This window comes from Dasypus novemcinctus, chromosome 2 (genome assembly GCF_030445035.2).
Source record: "Dasypus novemcinctus isolate mDasNov1 chromosome 2, mDasNov1.1.hap2, whole genome shotgun sequence".
NCBI lineage: Eukaryota > Metazoa > Chordata > Mammalia > Cingulata > Dasypodidae > Dasypus > Dasypus novemcinctus.
This window is the reverse complement of record NC_080674.1, coordinates 37,161,494-37,182,595: the sequence shown is the minus strand read 5'-3', so window position 1 is coordinate 37,182,595 and position 21,102 is coordinate 37,161,494. Positions and strand designations below refer to the sequence as shown.

Here is a 21,102-nt window from a genome sequence, read left to right as displayed (position 1 = left end):
AAAAATCATCCCACCAAACATTAAATATTATTATCCCTTTGAAGTATTTATTTCAGGGTTTTTCTGCAAATGTTTGTAGTTTTTAATTTTAAATATAGGAATAAAACCAATATTTGACATTACACTTTACATATATTTTTGCATCTTTCTTTAGTTTGACCTAACAGATTAGAAGCATTCTTGAATGTAGTTAAGGATCATTTGAAAAAGATAATTGTAATGCTGCATAATTTATTTAACATTTTCCACTTGAGCATATTTTTACTTTTTCCATTTTTTTTCTATTACAAATAATTTGCCATAGAAACTCTTACTTTTCAAATACTTACATGTGCATAAAATTATTTCCTTTGATTAAATTTCTAGAAGTAGAATTATTTATTAAAAAGGTCTAGACATTTTTAAGATTGTCAATTAACATCAGATAAAAAACAAATCCAGACTTAAGTAAAGAGATTTTATTCAAAAGGATTACAATAAGCTATTACAATAGGGAGAATGTTCTGACCTTGAGATCTGCAAGCATCTCAAAGGTCAGCCAGAAACGGGCTTTTTTTTAATAGGCAGAAAAAGGTAAATAAGGCTAGAAAAGAACAGAATGTGGGGTGTGGGATGAGCAAGTGGCGTGACAGACAGGTGACCAGGGAATGTTTCTCTCTGAGGTCAGCTGATTCTCAGCAGGCACCATCAAGGAGGTGTTCCACTTGTTCCACCTTCCAGTCCTCCAGGGTGGGTCAAAGTTCAAGCGCTGGAGGAAGGAGAACCCTGACAAAAGTTTGGTCAAGTAAAATTAGTGGGACATTTTGTTCAGACTGGGCAGTGGGGATGGTTCAGCTAATAATTTATGAGACAGAATAGGAATTTGGAGAGTTTGTGCCTGGTCTTATTGAAAGAAACATCAGGTCCTGTACAAATCTTATCTAAGTCATAAGAGGAAGGGAAGTTCTTTGTGTTTCCTGGAACACAAGAGGGTGACAGAATTTCCTAAGCTAGGCTGTTTCATAGGAGCACAGGGCTTAGGTAACCTTTAACATTATCAATAAATAAATTGCAGAGTTGTCCTCCAAAAAAATTGTACCTCTATTAGCAATATTTGAGAATGCCTAAAATATTGAATATAGGTAGGATTTGCCTCCTGAGGATTGGGGAGATACTGTTCCATTCAGGGTAAGACAATATGGAAAAAGGCATAGAGGTAAGAAGAGTGCAAGCTATGTGTAGACAACCACATATGGTATAGTTTGCCTGGTATAGTTCATGGAGGTAAAGTAGGTAAGGGTAGAAGGGGGATAGGAGAAATGCCATAGGTCTTCATGCTAAAGTGAGGAATGCACTTACATCAGCAGCTAAAGAGTCACTGGTAAATAATTTTGATCAATGGTTCAGCATAAACAGAGCTATGTTTTAGGAAAAGCAATCTGTTGTAAAATCACACCAACAGTAGGGTTTTGTCTCCCTCACAGAGCTGCAACCAAAATGTTGGTCAGGGCTGGGATCTCATCTGAGAAGATTAACTGGGGAAAGATCTGCTTCCAAGCTCACTCAGGCAGTTGGCAGAGTTCAGTACCTTGAGAGTTGTTGGACTGAGGGCCTTGGTTTTTTGCTGGCTGTTGTCTAGGGGTTGCCCTTAATTCCTTGTCAGGTGGACCTCTCCAAATGGCTGCTTATTTCATAAAATCCTGCAAGTTGAGAAGGCAGTACAGAGAGTCAGCTAGCAAGACAAGGGTTACAATTTCTTGCAGCTTAACCACAGATGTGACATTCCATCACCTTGGTTAGGAGTAAGTCATTAGGCCAGCTCACACTCAAGAGGAGGGAATTATTCAAGGGCTTGCATAGCAGGGGGTGGAAATTACTGGTGTCACCTTAAAGTCAGCCCACTGCAGTGTATCCTCTAGTCCCCAATGATTCATGTCCCTCCTATATACAACTTTGACCCCTTCCCAAGGTCCTCCAAAGTCTCATCCTATTATATAGCATCTGTTAAAATTCCAAAATCTAATCATCTAGATCAGATCCAGATGTGGATTGGGCTTCTTAGGTATGTTCCTTAGTACAACAAGTTGAGTACAGTGTGTCTCAATCTGTTGATCTGTGATGTTAAAGAGAAGAATGTATTGCCCCTTTCCTCCACCCTTCACACACAATGGTGGGTCAGGGAAAGAATAAGAGCTATAGACATTGCTATTCAAAAAGGGGTCAAATGGGGGAGGTTCAGGGTTCCTCTCTTCCTGGGGCTCCAGCTTAAGGCTTCAGCATCAAACTCCAACATCAAAAATGCTCAACTCTGTTTTTTACCATGCCTTTTGTCTGTGAGTCCCCATCCCTTGGAGGGGACAATACCCTAATCATAACTCAGTCATGCCCAGGTACAGATCAGATTACAAACATAATCCAATATCTGTTTTTGGAATTCATAACCATATCAAACTGCTACAAACGTGATAACATTTTCATAAAAAAATAATCCATAATGTCATCTAACACCCAGTGTTTTCATATCTCTAATTGTCTCATAATATATTTTTATAGAATGTTTTGAATCAAGATTAAAAACAACATTTTGCATTAAATTGGATTTCTCTAGCTCTTAAGTTTTTCAAAATCTGTATCAATTTCTTCCTTATTCATTTATTTATTTATTTGATTTCCAATATTGTGACTGTGGATTTTGCTGGTTATATCTTATGGTATTACGTGGCATCTTCCTTTATCACCTATATTTCCTATAAAAGGATAGAGAGATATAAATGCTTGGTTAGATTTAGGTTCAGTAATTTTACAGGAACAGTTCATGGGTGGTATTGTCTATTGTATCATAACAGGAGTACATAATGTCTTATTGTCTCTTTTTGTGATATTAAAATTGATCAGTGGGTTCTGGTTATCTCATCCAGATTCATAAATTATAAAGCCTTTTCCCTGATGATTTTAGCACCTACTGATGATTTTCTAAATCATTACTTCACTGTGAGTTGCAAAACAGGGAATTATTAAAGAAAGACATTCTTTCATTAACTATTTGGTTATCCTGAAATACAGTTCCTATGGAAAGGCAAAATAAATGGTTATTTTTCCCTTTATTTACTAATTTTAGAATAACAAGTTGGTATCTTAGCAATCTCTAAAGGTGACTAATGAGGAATTTTAAAAGTGTTATTCAGAATGTGTGATTTTTCAAATATATAATGTGTTTCAATCCACTGCAGTTATAATTCTAATTTAATCATTCCACTTTTGTCAGTGGGAGCCCATTCAAGTTAGTGTCTCTGTCCTTTTGACTCAGCCTTAGGATGGTGCAAATCCTCAGAAAAGCGCAGTAGTCCAGTAGGGCAGAAGTGAATGGAGAGTCTCTTAGACTCTGTATCCTAACTAGACTTGCAAGTGACTCCAACAACCCAGACTAAATTGCATCCACCAATGACCTGAATTCCAGCTTTCCTGGCAATTCTGTAAACCACCTGACTTACTTCTACTAAATTATTTTTGTATTTTAGCCAAGAATCCACACTGATCTAAGAGGAAGGAGTAGAAATGAGACCAATTAACATAAGATGGAGTGAAAAAGCAAGTTCAGAACAATGAGTATAATATAACATCATTTATGTAAATTCAAAACCACAAAATAATACTATATTTTGTTTTATCAAAATATTGTTTATAAATAGGATAGACATAACTATAGATAGATACAGTGGACTGTAGGCCATACATCAAAATCATGGGAATGCTTGTCCCTGGAATGATGGGGTGATGTAAGTAAAGAAGTGCAAGTGGGGTGGGAATTAAAGGAGACTTTAGCTATAGCTGGAGTTAAAAGCAGCTGGTCTATGATCAGTTTACTCCCTTTAGTACCAGGATTCCTGTGGAAGAAAAAGAAAAAGGTGATTGGTATAATCTCCATATCAACTGTACGTTAGGTAAAAAATTAATGATATTTGCCAGGAGAAAGGACCTGAGAAGTCACGTAAGATTCTCCAGAACTCTGCTTTGTCTGAGCCTCAGTATCTTTGAAATTATTAGTAAAGTTTGATGCTGGGTGAGATCCCTGACTCATGTGACTCTGACTTGACAGTCCGCTTTGATTATTAGCTCAAACTATACATCTACATTTTTTTTTAGAAACAAAAAAAAGACTGGATGCAAGCAGCACAAAATATAATGATATAATGTGTCAATCTGGAGTCTGCTATACCATTCTTTGTAATTTCTCTGTCAAGTTTCTAGAAATAAAATAAAACAAGGGAAGCAGACTTGGCCCAGTGGTTAGGGCATCCGTCTACCACATGGGAGGTCCGCAGTTCAAACCCCAGGCCTTCTTGACCTGTGTGGAACTGGCCCATGTGCAGTGCTGATGCCCAGAAGGAGTGCAATGCCACACAGGGGTGTCCCCATGTAGGGGAGCCCTACAAGCAAGGAGTGCATCCCATAAGGAGAGCCGCCCAGCACGAAAGTACAAGATGACATAACAAAAAGAAACACAGATTCCCATGCCACTGACAACAACAGAAGCAGAGAAAGAAGACGACGCAGCAAATAGACACAGAGAAGAGACAACCATGCGGGGTGGGGTGAGGGGAGAGGAATAAATAAATAAGTCTTTAAAAAAAATAAAATAAAACAAAAGGGGAGGGGGTAAAGAATCTTATGACTCAACTAAGAACATGGGATACCGTCCAGGACAAGAAGGAAATTCAGAGGGGAGGCAAAACGGTGTCAGGATCAGGTGGGAGGCAGCTCTCTTCTGCAAAGCCACCAGACTTCTTAAATAACTAAACTGATGGAGACTAGCTCAAGCTTGCCCAAAAGATCTATTTCTTTTTTTGTTTTAAAGATTTATTTATTTATTTCTCTCTTGTTATTGTCCGCGGCACGGGAATCTATGTCTCTTTTTGTTGCATCATTTTGCTGTATCAGCTCTCTGTGTGTGCGGCGCCATTCCTAACAGGCTGCACTTTTCTTTGGCGCTGGGCGGCTCTCCTTACCGGGCACACTCCTTGCGCGTGGGGCTCCCCTATGCGGGGGACACCCCTGCGTGACACAGCACTCCTTGCACACATCAGCACTCCTTGTACACATCAGCACTCCTTGTGCACATCAGCACTGCGCATGGGCCAGCTGCACATGGGTCAAGGAGGCCTGGGGTTTGAACCGCTGACCTCCCATGTGTTAGATGGACGCCCTAACCACAGGACCAAGTCCGCTGCCCAAAAGATCTTGATTACAAGATTGTGAAGTCTTGCCTACACGTTTACCGCCACCCTCAAAATACATAAACCCACGCTCCCATCAAAGAATTAGAGGAGAGGTTTCTCTTGTACCACTGCTGGTTCTATTAAATTCCAAGAGCTGTCAAAAATTATGTCCCGCTCCCTCCTTATAGACTATACAAAGAAGTGAAAACCTAACTTGTAAAAGTAGTAGGGCTATCTATGTTAATGTTACTGTATTTTAAAAAACTATTGTGCATTAAAGTTATACAGTACCAGAAACTAATTATCCGCAGAAGTGGTGGTAACCAATCTAAATTATTTTCAGTGTCTTTCACTTGGCTCTGATGAACACTGCCCCCCAGTGATCCTCTCATACTAACGTCGTGTCCCTCGTGTGGCTAGACCCAGGACACAACACATACGATGCCCACCCAAGAATTTTAAAGAAGCCACGTAACCCACGAAGTTTGTAACTCAAAACTGGACACATTCAGTGGGGAACTCAAACCGTTTCTGGAAGAAATCATCCGGTAGCTAAGGAGCAGTGGCGGTGAAGGAGACAATCTGCAGCCTACCGAAGAAAATTAGTTTGCACTGTTCTTAACGTATTTACGTACTTATTTCTTTAGGGCCGGACAGAACTAGGGGCTCAAACAGCGCAAAGGCAGGGCATCGCAACGGCGAGAATAAAAGCGTCTAGAAAGGACAGTTACAGGGATAAGCTCCGATGATCAACGCCGCGCTAGTTTAGGACTCGGCGGAGCCTGACAAAAAGCAGAGAAGCAGCGGCGCCGGCTGCCTGTCAGCGACTCCAAGAGGTCGGACGCGGAATCGCGCCACTGCGCAGGCTCCGCGACCATGCGCAGGCGCACGAGGAAGGCCACGCGCTCTTGGGCGGTGCGCTCGGTCGAGGGGCGGGGCTGGCGGCCGGCGGCGCAGGACTTTAGGCCAGGCCGGGTGGTGCAGTGGTTGTCTCGCGTCTGAAGGGCTACGCCGTGCGATGGCGCTGCGGGGAATCTCGGTGGTGGAGCTGGCCGGCCTGGCCCCGGCGCCGTTTTGCGGCATGGTCCTAGCGGACTTCGGGGCGCGGGTGATGCGCGTGGACCGTCCCGGCGGGTCCGGCCATGTGAGTTACTTGGACCGAGGCAAGCGCTCGCTGGCTCTGGACCTGAAGCGGCCGCAGGGAGTCGCGGTGCTGCGACGCCTGGTCGCCAAGGTGGACGTCCTCTTGGAGCCCTTCCGCCACGGTGAGCCCCGGCTTCCTCCTCCACGGCTGGCCCGACACGGGGCCGGACTGGGGAAAGGTTCCTGTAGAAGGGAGGGAGCCTGACAGTGTAACTGAGGCTGCGCCCGCCACACCTTTGCCCTTTTGCCTTTGCTGTCCCAGCCTTTGCAGATCTTACTGTTGCATTTGATATTGTTGATCACTCGCCCATTAAGACGGTCTTCCACTCTTGGATTCGAAAATGCTACTGCTGTCCTGATTCTTCTTAATGTTTCTCTGATTTCACAAGTGTCTCTTCTCCTGATTGACCTATAATTCCCTTCCTTAACTACTTGAGGGTAATTGTGAGGCCTATGAGAATCTAGTGGAAACCGTAGAATCTTTCCCCGGAAAATTGCATATAGTCACAGTCATTTTGCTACTGTTTCAGAGGTTGTTGTACCTTGTAAAGCCATCCACGGACCAGGCCATCACTCCCTGCCTTAAATGCCTTTGTTCCCAAGTTCCAGCCTCAGCCCATTTTACTTGTTCTATTCTTTGCTCCCAGGAGCCATGTCCATTTCCGTTGTTTTCACTTTTTATGGGCAGATTATACCCAAAGCTGTAACTGCCTCCTGCTTTCAGAACTGCAGCCTGCTGGAATACACAAGCCTGGGATATTGCCATTGGGCTGTTCAGCTTCTACCAGTCCCAAACTGAGTTCATCAACTTGCCTTCCAAAAATGGAGTATCCTCATTCTGTATTTAATCTCAGTGAATGGAGCCAACATCCATCCAGTTGTCTGAATCAGAAACCTGTACTTCATCCTTCATCCTTGACACCAATCTGCCTTTCACCACACCCCCCTTTTATTAATCACTGATAAAGTCATTCTTCCTTACCATGACTCAGGATCCTTTCCACGCGGTTCTAACAACTGTGACATTGGTCTAACAGCCTTTTTAAAATTGGTTTTGGTCTAGTACCACTCCATCCCATTCTCAGATACCTGACTGAGTAATACTGTCAAGTACAAATGCAAAATGTTGCCTGCTATATAGCAGGAAGTAAGTAAATGTCTGGGGAATGAATTGAATGTCCTGTAGGTGCCAGCAGTATTTGAATGTGTTAATTCATTTACTCCTCAAAACCATAATTGAGGATTATTATAATGATAACAATTAGGATTACATCCTAATTTAATGATCTCCCACTTACAGATAAATGGGAATCTCAGCTTGGTTAAATAATTTGTTCAAGGTGACGCAATTAGGAGGAAGGTAGAGCTGTGAATACCAAACACAGAGCCGTCAGGCAAGGGAGTTGGTGGATGACTGGAGTTCTATTGGTGGGATTTATCCTAGCCTTTGAGAGACTAAGAATAAGTTTATTATATAAATTTATTATTCTTATTTCCAGGAGACTTCAGATAACAGTTACCTGGGTTTTGTGCAATAACACATTGGTCACTAAGAGCTCACAGATGCTTTTAGCTAATCTTCTTTCCACGAGTGTTTACTTAGTCCTTATGCAAAGGTCCTGAGCTAGATACTCCAGGAGTCTGTGGAAACAGTTGAAGCATGAATCTTGCTAGAGGAGCTTTGGAGCTGATGGGGTGATAGTATATATACATTCACAAGTACAGTCTGAGGCAGAAAGTGGTAGACACTGATGCAGGTGTAGAAAGAGAAAAGGAATAGCAGCTCCTAAAAGTGGATTGTTGACCCAAGACAGACCTAGGATAACTGTTCCAAGAAAACAGACCATTTAAAATAAGTGAATAGGGAGAGGATTAGAAAGAGTAAACAGATTGACTAATGGGTTAAGAAGCTGGCACAGGGTACTGAGTAGGCTTGGATATGTCTGAAAGAAATAGGAAGGTTTCAGAAGGAAATGGTATCTAGAGGTAGAATGTTCCAGAAATAATTACTTTTCTATTTTGGTCCATAATCACTGGAAGCATGCTGGAAGCCTACAACAAATGTTATTAATACTACTTGTAAGAAACCTGCTTTATGTTTGTTACAAAGAAGGGGTTACATTCATCTTCTATTCATGTTCTTTAAAAAATAAAGTTAAATTTCTCTTAAGGTGTCATGGAGAAACTGCAGCTTGGCCCAGAGATTCTGCAGCAAGACAATCCAAAGCTCATCTATGTCAGGTTGAGTGGATTTGGCCAGTCAGGAAGATACTCTAAAGTATCAGGTCATGATATCAACTTTTTGGCTTTGTCAGGTATGTTCGGAATAAAAAACAAACTTTTTTTCCCATAAACTTTTTATTTGTTCCCAGTCAGGATCTATAGTTACATTAATTAAGAAAATATTTTTTAAAGCTGAAGAGTTAAATATTTGTCATTATCAATAAGCAAAGCATGATGGTTTAAAAACCATTTATTCTTAGAATAATCATTCTTAACCTTTTTTTTACCCCCTTGCCATAATATATTTGAGGGACAACATACTCTTACTAGTAACATTTACTTACTTATTTATGGGTCAATTCTTGGGTCAGCCACTGCTAGGAAAAAAGACACTCCTGTGGTGCCTTATTTGAGAATTTTATTGCTTATGAGTCATCATTTCAGATCTCTGTGAATACTGGAAAAATTCCCCAGTTTTCATGTCCTAATATCAAATTTTTAGAGTTTTTGCCTGTGAGAATATAGCCTGATTCTAGAATTCTAAGAACTGTATGTGTTGACTTAATGGAAGTCTTCAGTTTTCTGAGTACACATTTAAAAGTTGAGGAAAATAGGGAATGTAGAATTGGCTTTTCACATCTATTTTAAAATTTGATCCCTTTCTTTTCTAGTTTGTGATTATTTTCTTGCATGTTTTTCTATTAAGAATGGGAGTCCACTGTACTGTTTTAAAGCAATAAACTAAATTCACTTTTCCCAAAACTCATTGAGTTAAAACTTAGAAATAGAATTTGGAAAATGCCAGATGGATTAAAGTTTTAGAGAGAATATAAGACAAAAAAAAAAAAAAAAGGAGCCCTGGCTTGAGGGAAATCTTCTTTATAAGTGTGCTGAATAGGTTCAGATTAGGAAAAACATTATTAGTTTTCTCTAAGGTCAGCAACTGGGGAGTTGGTTATTTCTCTAAGATGTTCATGTATTTATTAAATTTACATTTAGTATATCCTTGTTGTTGCTTTTTGATGGCGTAGGTGTTCTGTCTAGACTCGGCAGGAGTGGTGAGAATCCACAGGCACCGCTGAATCTCCTGGCTGACTTTGCAGGTGGTGGCCTCATGTGTGCATTAGGTATTATGATGGCTCTTTTTGAACGCACCCGCTCAGGCCAAGGCCAGGTCATTGATGCAAACATGGTAAGTGTTAATTCGGGAAAATGATGAACCGCTGCTTGTTTCTAAATACAGCATATGGCTGCTTTAAATCTTTTTCTGAACAAGGCAAGATAAATGAGAAGTGAAGTTTGGACCTAAGTTAACAAGGATACCGTTTACTTTAAAATAGCCTCATATCATTTACACTAGTTAAAATGGTCATATTTTGATCACTTGTTCATGGAGTCAGTTATCTCACCTTTTCGTGACTCACCTGATTCCTTTCTTGCATTCCAATAATTTCCCCCAAGCTTTCTCTTGTATTTGGAAAATAGTTTTCAGCCAGTCTTCATTCAAAACTGGCTTCAGGAAGTCTCCTTCAGCAGGTCAAGAAGATTCATTCCTAAGGATGCTAAAGGGAAACAGACCTGCTGCATTTTGTAGGTGAGACATATCATAATGCTTCAGTTTTTTTTCACTGTCATATACCAAGCATCACTTATCCTAGGCACTATCCCTTTATAATCTCTTTTAATCCTCAAAACATCTACTCCATTTGAAATACATTATTATTTTGAAGTGGAGGAGACAGAAACATAGAAATTTACCCTGTGTTTTGGAGCTAGTTGGTAAAAGAGCCCAATTTGAACTCCTTTCTTTTTTTTACACTTACATTCCAGAAGATCTTTGAAAGTAGGATGCAGAATGAGTTTGAGGGAAAGAAGACTACAGGCAGAGTCCAGTTACTAGGTTGTTGCTAAGAGACAATGGCAAGTACTAAGTAAGGTGGGACTGGATTTAAAATGTATGAATGTAAAATTCCCAGGATTTGGTAATGGATGGGTGGTGAGGGAAGCGGTGCAGGCTCCAGTGTTGTTGGCTTGGCTGACCTGGTGGACAGTGTTGCTGGGTCCTGGTTGAGGACTGCTGCAGGATGAGGCAATGTGGCCCCGGGGTCAAGAGCACAGACTCTGGTGGCCGACTTCCTCAATCCCAGCTCTGCCATTTATCAGCTGTATGATCTGGAGCAAGTTGTACCTCTAGAATGGGAATAATAATAGTATCATATCATTGTCATAATAATTAAATGAATTGATTTCATGTAAAACTGTGCCTGGCATAGAGTAGGCAGGCTTTAAGATGTTTGCCATTATTATGATTATATTGGAAGAAAAGGAATTCCGTTTTGGTCATTTCAAGTTTGGAATGCCTTGGAGATTTCCAGGTGGAACACTTGAGGTTAGGGACTATGGAGTTTGGATATATAAAACCATGCAAGACTGTGTGGCCCCCTGGGGAAGTGAGAAGAGCTAAGGATGGACATTCTAGGTCTGAGAGGGCAGAAGAGAAGCAAGGACTAAAGAGAGCTAAATGGGGAGCTCAGAAGGAGTATTAGCATGGAAACCAAGGAAAGAGCAGCTTCAAGAGGGTTAAATGTCAAGGACTAAAGAGAGCTAAATGGGGAGCTCAGAAGGAGTATTATCATGGAAACCAAGAAAAGAGCAGCTTCAAGAGGGTTAAATGTCAAGGAAGACCTCAAGTAGTTTAAAGACTAAAAAGTAGGATATTGGATTGGGTCATTGGTAACCTTTATGAAACAATTTTCTTACCAGAATCTCCTCACCAAAGCCTTCTTGGTTTGCCTGCTCCCTTCTCCTTCTCACAAGTTCATCACTCCCAGCTCTGTTCTGTTTCTGTGCCTTGTGATAATGTCATCAGGGTGCATACCACATTGTACTTTGTGTCTGAAGTGTTCTGGGTAGGAAGAGTGTGTGACTTACCTTTCTATCCCCCGGCTCTTGGCTCAGTCCCGGCACAGTTCCAGCATGCAGTAGCAGCAGCTACTTTGCAGGTGCTTTACCTAGGTATTCCCTCTGTTGATCCACACAGTTCCCTGAGTGAGGTATGTTTACCCCCATTTGAAGACTTTCAGGTTTCAGAGTTACCTGCTTTCCTCAAAGGCAGAGGACTGGAAAGGGGCGAAGCACTGAACGCAGGCCCTCTGACATGAAATTCCAGATACCTTATTCGTTATTCTTATAGGTCAGTCGTGTTCAATTTTTTTAGCAGCAGAATCCGTTGGTAGAAAAGCGTTGACAGCAGACCTGGGTGGATCTAGGCCTGTCTGTGAAGACCTGGAATCTTTCTCTTCAGAGGCTGTTTCTTTGGGAACTGTAGAGCTAGGATAACTGGGGAATGTGCGGTCCATTTGCTGTATTTACCCCTGATCCCTGGGACCCCACCTGACCACACCTGACTGTGAGTTGGTATTGGGAATGGAATCTCCTACCTCACAAAAGTCATGTACTTAAACCTTAATTTGCCTTCCCGTGGGTGTGAACCTATTTGTAAATAGGACCTTTTACAGATTTTATTGGTTAAGGTGTGGCCAGATTGAATCAGGTTGAGTCTTAAGCCCAATGACAGCAGAAGGCCTTATGAAGAAAGGAAATTCAGACCCAGTCAGAGAAGGGCACAAGAAGAAGCCAGCGAGGGGAGAGAGCTATCGCTGTGAGATGGAGGACTTCCCATCACCACAGCACTGCTGATGCCAGTAGGAGGGCGACCTTGCCGACCTCTTGACTTTAGACTTCCCCTCTTCACGACCGTGAGACAATAAATGCTTGTTTAAGTGAACCCACTGTGTGGATATTGTTATAGCAACCTGGAAAATGAAGACAGTTGGTATGCAGACCCTTGACCTACACGATGAGAACTGTATAAAAGGCTGGTGGGAGGTGGAGGCTGCAGTTTCCCTGTGTCACGGGGACCCAGACCATCTTAGCTCAGGTCTAAGTAAGGTGGGTGCCACAGGTCTGTGGCAGCATACACGGCATGTGGATGAGAGGGGAAAAGAAGCAGGTGCCTGCATGGCCACCACCAGGCCAGGCCTTGTGCCACGGTGATGGTGATGTAACTGCTGTCTCTTTGGTCCTTTATCTTCCTAGGAGGCTAAGTAAAGGCAAGCTTAGATCAGAGCCTGTTTGTGTCTGGGTGAGCCCACTAAGACCCATAACAATTCCTATTAGTGCCTCCTTTTTTCAACAGTGTCAGTAGGAGAGCCAGTATTTTTAAAGAGATTGAAGGGGTGTTTTATTAACATAATGTTATTTTTTAAGTTTCCATTAATATTTATATATTATACTGTTGGACCAATGAAGCTGTTTTAATAAACACAGACATTTGAAATTTGGGCTGTAGGTGATAGTCTAGTCACTTTCACTCTTCAGTTTATTACTAGACTTTGTTTTGGACCCAATGTTAGGAAAATTCTGAGTCATAAAGATTAGTTAGAAATGCCTATCATTTTAAGCAGTTTGCCTTAAAACTTTAGATTTACATTCAATGAGTCATGACACAAAGGAGCAGAAATATTTTGTTTTAAGGTTGTCTCACTGTAGTGTCTAAAAACCTCTCACTTCTTTGACCTGCATATATGAAAGCCAGATAAATAATATTCAGAACCTCAGTTTCAAAGCTACCGATAGTGCCATATGGCATCCCAACCTTTGAGTTCACTTGTTACTGTCCACAGAGCAGTGCACCCACATATATATATATATATATATATATATATATATATATATATATATAAACACTTCCATATGCACTTATACAAACTCCCCTTTTTGATGAAGACAAATGTCACAGCCATAAATTCACCCGTGCATGAAATTTCAAGTTAAGCTGAACTGAGATATATTCACAAGACTTATCTTATGTTTGTTTCACAGCCAGCAACTCTTGAGATATTCCTGCTCGCAGCTGGAATGGGACCCCTCTGTTGGTGTCCTCTGAGACAAGGATGTTTAGATGACCTTCTGCTGGGATGCAGGAATCATTAGGATCATAAAATCTATATGGATAGGGAAATGGAATTGTGCCAGTGGCCTGTGCGTGTTCCCTTTGCATTTGAACTTGGTGATAATTGTATCTGTAGGTGTGAATCCATTCCAGTTACGTCTGGGTGAAGAGGGAAGGAACTAGTTTGTCTTGATTCAGAATTCACCTGCCAACCATATGGTTATGTTTGTTTTGTAACTTTCTAGTGATTAAATATAAGATATTAAATACTCAAACTATAGTTTTCTAGGACTTGGAGTCAAGCTAGAATAAACTAAATTTAACTGTAATAGTACTTAACTTAAAATGTGATTTGCTTCATATGTCTGTGTATATGTATTTAATTGGTATTGTGTTCAAAAGATGGACTTGTAAACAACTTCTTTATGTTTATTTTTGACTATCTAGGGAGTTTTTAACATACATAAAAGTAGATAGAATAGTATAATGAACTTCCTTTACCCTCCCTAGCGTCAAAAAATTATGAACATTTTGTCAGTCTTAATTGAATAACAAGTAGATCCTTCTAAATCTTATATTTTCTGAACTAAACAGTGCGGCCAGTTGTTATTCTACCTTAAATCTAATATAAGACACTTTCTAGAAATACCAAAGATGTGTAATTAGATGTACATCTTCTGTTCTAAGATAGAATGATATATTCAAAGAAGCATTTTTGCATAAATATAAAAAACCAGAAGTTGGTCATGCTGTTAAAATTGAATTATATGGAATTTATTATATTCTTCTTCAAAGGTGGAAGGAACAGCATATTTAAGTTCTTTTATATGGAAAATACAAAATACAGGACTGTGGACTCAACCTCGAGGACAGAACTTATTAGATGGTGGGGCCCCTTTCTACACAACTTACAAGACTAAAGACGGGGAGTTCCTGGCTGTTGGAGCCCTAGAACCCCAGTTCTATGCACTGCTGCTCAAAGGTAACTCAACTTTCACATGCTTCCCTCCCTGCCCTTTGCCTGTGGATGTTCTTTAGCCTCTAGTTTGGGACCTTTTGAAATTCATTTATCTTTTTCTTCTATATCCACTTTCTAAGTAATCTAATTATATAGCCACTTTTATATTGTGGGACTTTTCTCCCTTTCTCTAAATTAACAAGTAATTTTACTAGTCTGTAAATTAATTAAATAAAAAAAATAATTAGCCCTTTTTGTGGAATGGTCAACATTTTTATTACATTTCATGCTTGGCAGTGTTAGATGTTTAACCTACCCTTACGTGCCCCTACTTCTTCTTCCCTAGAAATTCCCTGCTGGTTCTACTAGTTCCTTTTCCTCGGTAGTGTCTCTTATGGCACTTCAGTTTCAGCCATCTCCAAAGCTTATAGAGATTTTGGTGAATAAGGTTTTTGTTGGAATGGGTTACTATCACTTGATGCTGCTGCAATTTACCTGTCTGGTAGATTCTTGTCTTACTGGCATGTTGCCATAAACTAGCAGATAAATATGGGATATATTCTTCCCTGATTAACTAATTGGACTGGGATTATTTTATTCTTTTGTAATAATGTAAAAGGTTTGAATTTAAATCCACTATAGAAAATTTAGTATCTAAGAAGTTTAAAAGTATTCTCTGAAGTAGTGTGGCAAGCTGGTCACAGGGCATTTTTCTTATCTAAGAAGTTTAAAAGTATTCTCTGAAGTAGTGTAGCAAGCTGGTCACAGGGCATTTATCTATCTACTTTTAAGTTTAGTTTAGTTGGATGGCTTTTCAGATGTAATAAGTAGAATCATTGTTTCTGCAAACATCAGAAACCACTTTATAATACCTGATTAACTTCATCAGTGTAAATGTAGTTGGAAAACTGGAGGAACAGAATGATGTTTTTAGATCATATAGGGCATCTTTCTTTCCAGAAATTTAAACTAAAATTGGAAATTCTTAATTCAAAACTCTGAACTGAAGAATGCTGTACTTTGGGCTGGGTGGTGGGAGCAAGATGTCTTGGGTGTAGGCAACAAGAGGGTACATTGTCTATAGAGAATTTAAATATAATAACATTAACTATCTGATAGCTTTTTATCGCTATGCATCAGCAATTCTAAATGACAATGATAAAATGCACTCCTCCCTAAAAAAATTTTTTGTTGATCTGAACTCTAAACAATGGCTACAGCTTCTTCTGAGTTCTTATAACGTTTATGTAAGTTTTATTAGCAATTCTTATTACTTATCTTTTAGTAAGCATTGTGCTTGCTCTATGTAGAAGTTAATTCAGAGTACTCCCAGTTATACAATCTAGGCCCAACACACATAGTTCATTTCCGGATTAAGAGTTTAATATTATTTGAACTCATTTTGGACACAGTTTGCATTTAAACAATAGATCCCCTCCCCCAAAATCATTTTTATAGTGATTGCAAAGATGAAGAAACAGAACTGGAGTTATTTCATTTGTGGCCTATATGATACTTGAAAGTTTTATTGTGTTTAAAATTTAAAATAGCGAAACAGAATGCAAAGTGTAAGATTATAGCTCACATGTGAAATATTTTACTGACTCTTAAATATCTTTAAATTTGAAATTTCTTTTTTTGATAACTGTTTTAAAAGTAAAGAATGGAATAAGAAAATAAAAATTATATCAGTGAGTGGTATGACTTAATAGTTATATAAATTGTACCTTTTCCTTGAAAACAAACTATAATGTGATTGTTCAAGGTTTTCAGATGATAGCCTGTGAAGCCAAATCTAGCCTGCCTCCTGTTTCTGTGAATAAAGTTTTACTGGAACACAGCTGCACCTATTTGTTTACAGATTGTCTGTGGCTGCTTTTACACTTCAAGCGCAGAGCACCATATGGCCTGCAAAGCCTAAAATATTTACTGATTTGCCCATAACAGAAAATGTTTGCTGATACCTGTTGTTATCCATTACTGTGAGGGATCAACACGTAGGTATAAGTTTTTTCCTCTGTTTTCACAAACTACATTTATACAATTTAAAAAGTATTGGTCTAGTCCTCTTTTTTCTCTCTCTCTGGTTGTGTTGTTGTCTTTTTGGTGCATCGCTTTACTGCGCTCCACACTGTGCCGGTCTGGGATGTCTTTTTTCCTTTTTCACAAGGAGGTCCTGGGGATTGAACGCAGGTCCTCCATATGTTAAACGGGAGCTCAACTGCTTGAGCCACAGCCACATCCCCAACTCCTCTTTTCTTTATTGTACTGTAATATTTATTTCATTTTTTATTTTTTAAATTATTCTTAAGACATGATTATATGAAACTCAATGAAGGAAAAATTTCAGTTTGCTTTTCTGGCCATTTTTTTCTTTTTGAATTTACAAACATTTAAATTTCTATTTAATATTTTTCAAAAGTTAATTTTTTTTTTATTAGAGCAGTTGTGGGTTTACAGAAAAAATCATGCAGAAAATACAGGTTTCCTATATACTCCCCTCTCTACACACAGTTTTCTTTAACATTTTGTATTAGTGTGGTACCTCTGTTATGACTAATGAGACAGTATTATTATAATAATACTATCAACTATAGCCCATAGTTTACATTAAGGTTCACTCTTTGTGTCGTAAAGTTCTATGTTTTTTTCCCTAGTATGTGTGACCTAAAATTTTTCATTTTATCCACTTTCAAATATACATCTCAGTGGTATTAATTACATTTTCAAAGTTGTGCCTCCATCCAGTATATCAACTCTGATCTGTATAATCTCAAGTCTAAAGTTTGTTAGAGAGAGGATTTATTGGCTCCAATCTTAGTATTAGGATTCTGATCACATTTTGATAAAAGGCATGCCAGATTGTTTCCGACAGTAGCTATGATCTACATCACCACTTCTGGATAACTGCTTATTTTGTGTGCTTTTCTTTTTTAAATATTTATTTATTTATTTCTCTCCCCATCCCACCCCAGTTGTCTGTTCTCTGTGTCTATTTGCTGCAGTCTTCTTTGTCCGCTTCTGTTGTTATCAGTGGCACGGGAATCTGTGTTTCTTTTTGTTGCGTCATCTTGTTGTGTCAGCTCTCCATGTATGTGGTACCATTCCTGGGCAGGCTGCACTCTCTTTCGCGCTGGGCAGCTCTCCTTATGGTGTGAACTCCTCGTGCGTGGGGCTCCCCTATGCGGGGGGGCACCCCTGCGTGGCAAGGCATTCCTTGCGTGCATCAGCACTGCACATGGGCCAGCTCCACACGGGTCAAGGAGGCCCAGGGTTTGAACCATGGACCTCCTGTGTGGTAGATGGATGCCATAACCACTGGGCCAAGTCCGCCGCCTGTGTGCTTTTCAATCACAGAATTTGGGGCAGTCAGGAAAGAGAGAGCAAAATGAAAGATCTCTTTATAAATATTTCCTTGTAGATTATGGCAACAAATCTGAAACTGTGGCTCCATATCTTTCCAGGTATTTGTATGGGACAAACAGCTACAGAAAAGCATTTACTTATATATCCCATAGGTTGCCATTTACAAAAATCCAGAACAGTGTAAGTTTTTGTTTCCGTGTATCCTTCAATACCTTAAGAAGAACCTGCAGTGCCTGTTGCCTTCTTACCTTCTATAGGGACCTTTGCATCTTTAGAGTAGTTTGTAATTTGCTTTTGAGCTTCACCAAGACAGGGAAGATGAGGATGATAAAAGTGTTAACTTGGGCCAGACTTAGACAGAATATTGTGCATAAGGAGCACACTATTATTATCATTCCACTCTTACTCACATGCCTCATACATGAAGCAAGAAAAGTGATATTTCACCAATCCCAGTTAAGTGGCCTGTTTGGTAATTCAATCAGCACTGGAGTTAGAAGGGACTGAAAGGGAAGCACAGGTGAAGGAAGCACAAATCTGCTGCCAGGTTGTAGGCCAGAGACATCATCCTCCCCATTAAAGCCCCAGGTGGCTGCTTCATCCCCTCTGCCCTGTGGTGTTGATGGGCCCTTCAAGGCCCCCTCTTGCTTGACAGAAAAGTCTGCATGCCCACTGTTGGCTGGCTGGCTGATGACTTTCTGTCCTTGTGCTACAGGTATGGTTTGCATGCATCTTTGGCTACCAACAAGTCCTTTCTTCCTGGTTAAAGGCAGTTTTGTAAGAGGTTATTTAGTTAAACATCACTGTCCTCTTTTATCTCTTATTTTACCAAAATAAAGAGAAGTGAATATTCTTTATAAAATTATGATCCTGAATTTAAGCATTTGTCTTTAGGCTTTTTCCTTGAAACTGAGCTAGTCATGTGTAAATTGTTTGTATTTTATTTTTTTGTAGGGTTTAGGCATATCATAAAATATGGAGTTGTTTTAATTCAATGTGACAGATAATAACATCATGAGGAAATTTCATTTTCAGAGCCTACTCAGAAGGAAGAAATCAATTTCAGGAAACTAGACCATTGAAGATAGACTACTTTTGGTGAAATGAAATGTAAATAATAAGATTTTGGCAGTGAAGGGTCTGCCTGCCCTCTCTAGCCTTTGGCTTCAACTTCAGGCTGACCTTGATTTTCTTCCCTTAACCCATTTGAAAAACCCTTACACAGTAAACATCCTATTTGAGACAATGTGACCAGCCTAAAACTCAATTTCATTAATTAGAACCTCTGTACCCAAAGCATAATAATTTAAGAAGTTGTATTTTTCCCTCAGGACTTGGGCTAAATTCTCACGAACTTCCTAATCAACACAGCGTGACTGATTGGCCAGAAATGAAGAAGACATTTGCAGAAGTATTTGCAAAGAAGACAAAGGCAGAGTGGTGTCAGATCTTTGATGGTACAGATGCATGCGTGACCCCTGTTCTGTCTTTGGAAGAGGCTCCCCACCATGATCATAACAGAGAACGGGGCTCATTTATCACCGATGGGGGGCAGGGTGTGAGTCCCCGCCCTGCCCCGTTGCTCTCAAGAACCCCAGCCATTCCGTCTTCCGAGAGGGATCCTTTTGTAGGAGAACACACTGAAGAGATACTTAGAGAATTTGGGGTCAGCCAGAAAGAGATTGATCAGCTTCACGCAGATAAAATTATTGAGAGTAATAAGCCAAGAGCTAATCTCTGATGTCCAGTCCCTCAGCTCAAGTGTGTTTGAAGATTGCCTTTACAGTATAGAATAGTACATAAGATGGTATGCTTGGAAATGTGAAAAAACGGTATCATGGTGGAACACCTGTCCTAATCAAGAAATAATTGAAGACTTTGATTACACAATAATCATTGAATTCTGAAAATGGTTAACGTCAGGGCTTTTGATTCAGGAATGCTTTCAATTAATGCTGATTTCTGACAGTTCTCATGCCTTTCATTTTATCTAATGGAGTGTATTTGTTGATGCTAAAATATTTAAATGCATATATTTTAAATGAATTAATGCATTTTATTAAATAAAGCTTTTATTTTTTTCTAGTGTTTACTTGTATTTATAAGTTGTAAAAAACTCTCAACGTTTTTAAACATCTTGTGACTTGAAGTATTTCTGGCTCGTCCAAAGCAGATGTCCTTTAGATAGAATCATCTGACCCTTTTAATTTAACAAGGAAATGATTCAGTCATTGTCTGTGAATTAGGATTAAAAAAAATGTTCTTGAGGTTTCCTCCAGATAACCCCCACCTCTCCTAGACTGCTCTTCCCTGTGCCCTGCTTCTCTTTGTAGCTGCCTATTAGCATCAGCCAAGTATAGGTCTTTATGTCAGTAAGTTGCACCAAGTTATTTTAGATCCTCCTCTTTTACCCTTGCCTTCCATTCCACCTTCCATTCCGCTCAGGTCTCTCTTCCCCTAGGAGTCCCACAGCTCACCTCCCGCTTCATTCTTGCCACTGCCCAAATGTCACCTTTCAGAGTCCTTTCCTGACCCCTGTCCAAAATAGCAGCCACCTCAGCACTTGCTATACCTCCACCCCACTTTATTTTTTTTTACACTGCACATCACTTTTGACTTAACTCCAGCCCAACCCCTCCTCCCCCCAACATACTAAAATGGAAGCTTTAGGAGGGCAGGGACTTTGAGGTTTTATTCAATGCTAAATCCTCCATTCATAGACTAGTGCCTCGGGCATAGTGAAAACTTAGTAGATATTTAGTAAATGAATGAATCTCAGAAGCAAAGTGCTGTGGGTTCCTGAACTGCTCCTCCTCGGCCTAAGTCCCATTGCTGCTTTCATTCAGGACTTTACTATCTCTTCCCTGGACGACTGCTTACCTTCTCTACCTGTCTTTTGGCTTTTGGTATCACTGCTTTAATTTTTTTCCACTGTGACCTCTACCCATAATCTTTTGGACACCAAACTGGTCTCTTTAGTTCCTCAGTGGTACTCCCATTTGCCTGGAGAATTAAAACATAAACTCCTTTACAAAGCATATCAACACTTTATTTATAATGGCACGTCTCCCTAGCTGTTCAGTCCCATCCCATCCCACCCCTTCCCTGTTCCTCGGCTTCCCCAACACTTTATACTGGACTGTCTGAAGTTTCTAAATAGGCTGTGGTCTTTTGCTTTCATTCCTTTCCATACACTGCATCATTTTCTAGGACTAGCAATACCCCTGACCCCCTTAGCTCCAGCTTATCAATGTAGTAACTCA

General features: G+C 40.0%; 1 protein-coding gene and 1 long non-coding RNA gene across 2 annotated transcripts; one reads left to right on the top strand and one right to left on the bottom strand.

The window, feature by feature from the left end:
* Positions 1–443: 443 nt before the first annotated feature.
* On the bottom strand, positions 444–6,082 carry LOC131280484 (uncharacterized). The gene is made up of 2 exons (XR_009188097.1): positions 5,831–6,082; positions 444–3,863 (listed from the first exon to the last, which is right to left on the bottom strand). It is a non-coding gene; the product is annotated as an uncharacterized lncRNA (long non-coding RNA).
* A 131-nt stretch (positions 6,083–6,213) lies between these two features.
* Positions 6,214–19,927, top strand: AMACR (alpha-methylacyl-CoA racemase). Its single transcript, XM_004447766.5, has 5 exons — positions 6,214–6,460; positions 8,510–8,653; positions 9,593–9,753; positions 14,311–14,497; positions 19,171–19,927. Exons 1-5 carry the CDS (start codon positions 6,214–6,216, stop codon positions 19,578–19,580), a joined length of 1,149 nt encoding a protein of 382 aa, XP_004447823.1. The 3' UTR covers positions 19,581–19,927.
* The last annotated feature ends 1,175 nt before the right edge of the window (positions 19,928–21,102 follow it).

Coding starts and splice junctions, on each gene's coding strand:
- AMACR (XM_004447766.5), top strand. CDS start 6,214: ATGGCGCTGCGGGGAATCTCGGTGGTGGAGCTGGCCGGCCTGGCCCCG. Junction 6,461..8,509: donor CTTGGAGCCCTTCCGCCACG/GTGAGCCCCGGC, acceptor ATTTCTCTTAAG/GTGTCATGGAGAAACTGCAG. Junction 14,498..19,170: donor CTATGCACTGCTGCTCAAAG/GTAACTCAACTT, acceptor TTTTTCCCTCAG/GACTTGGGCTAAATTCTCAC.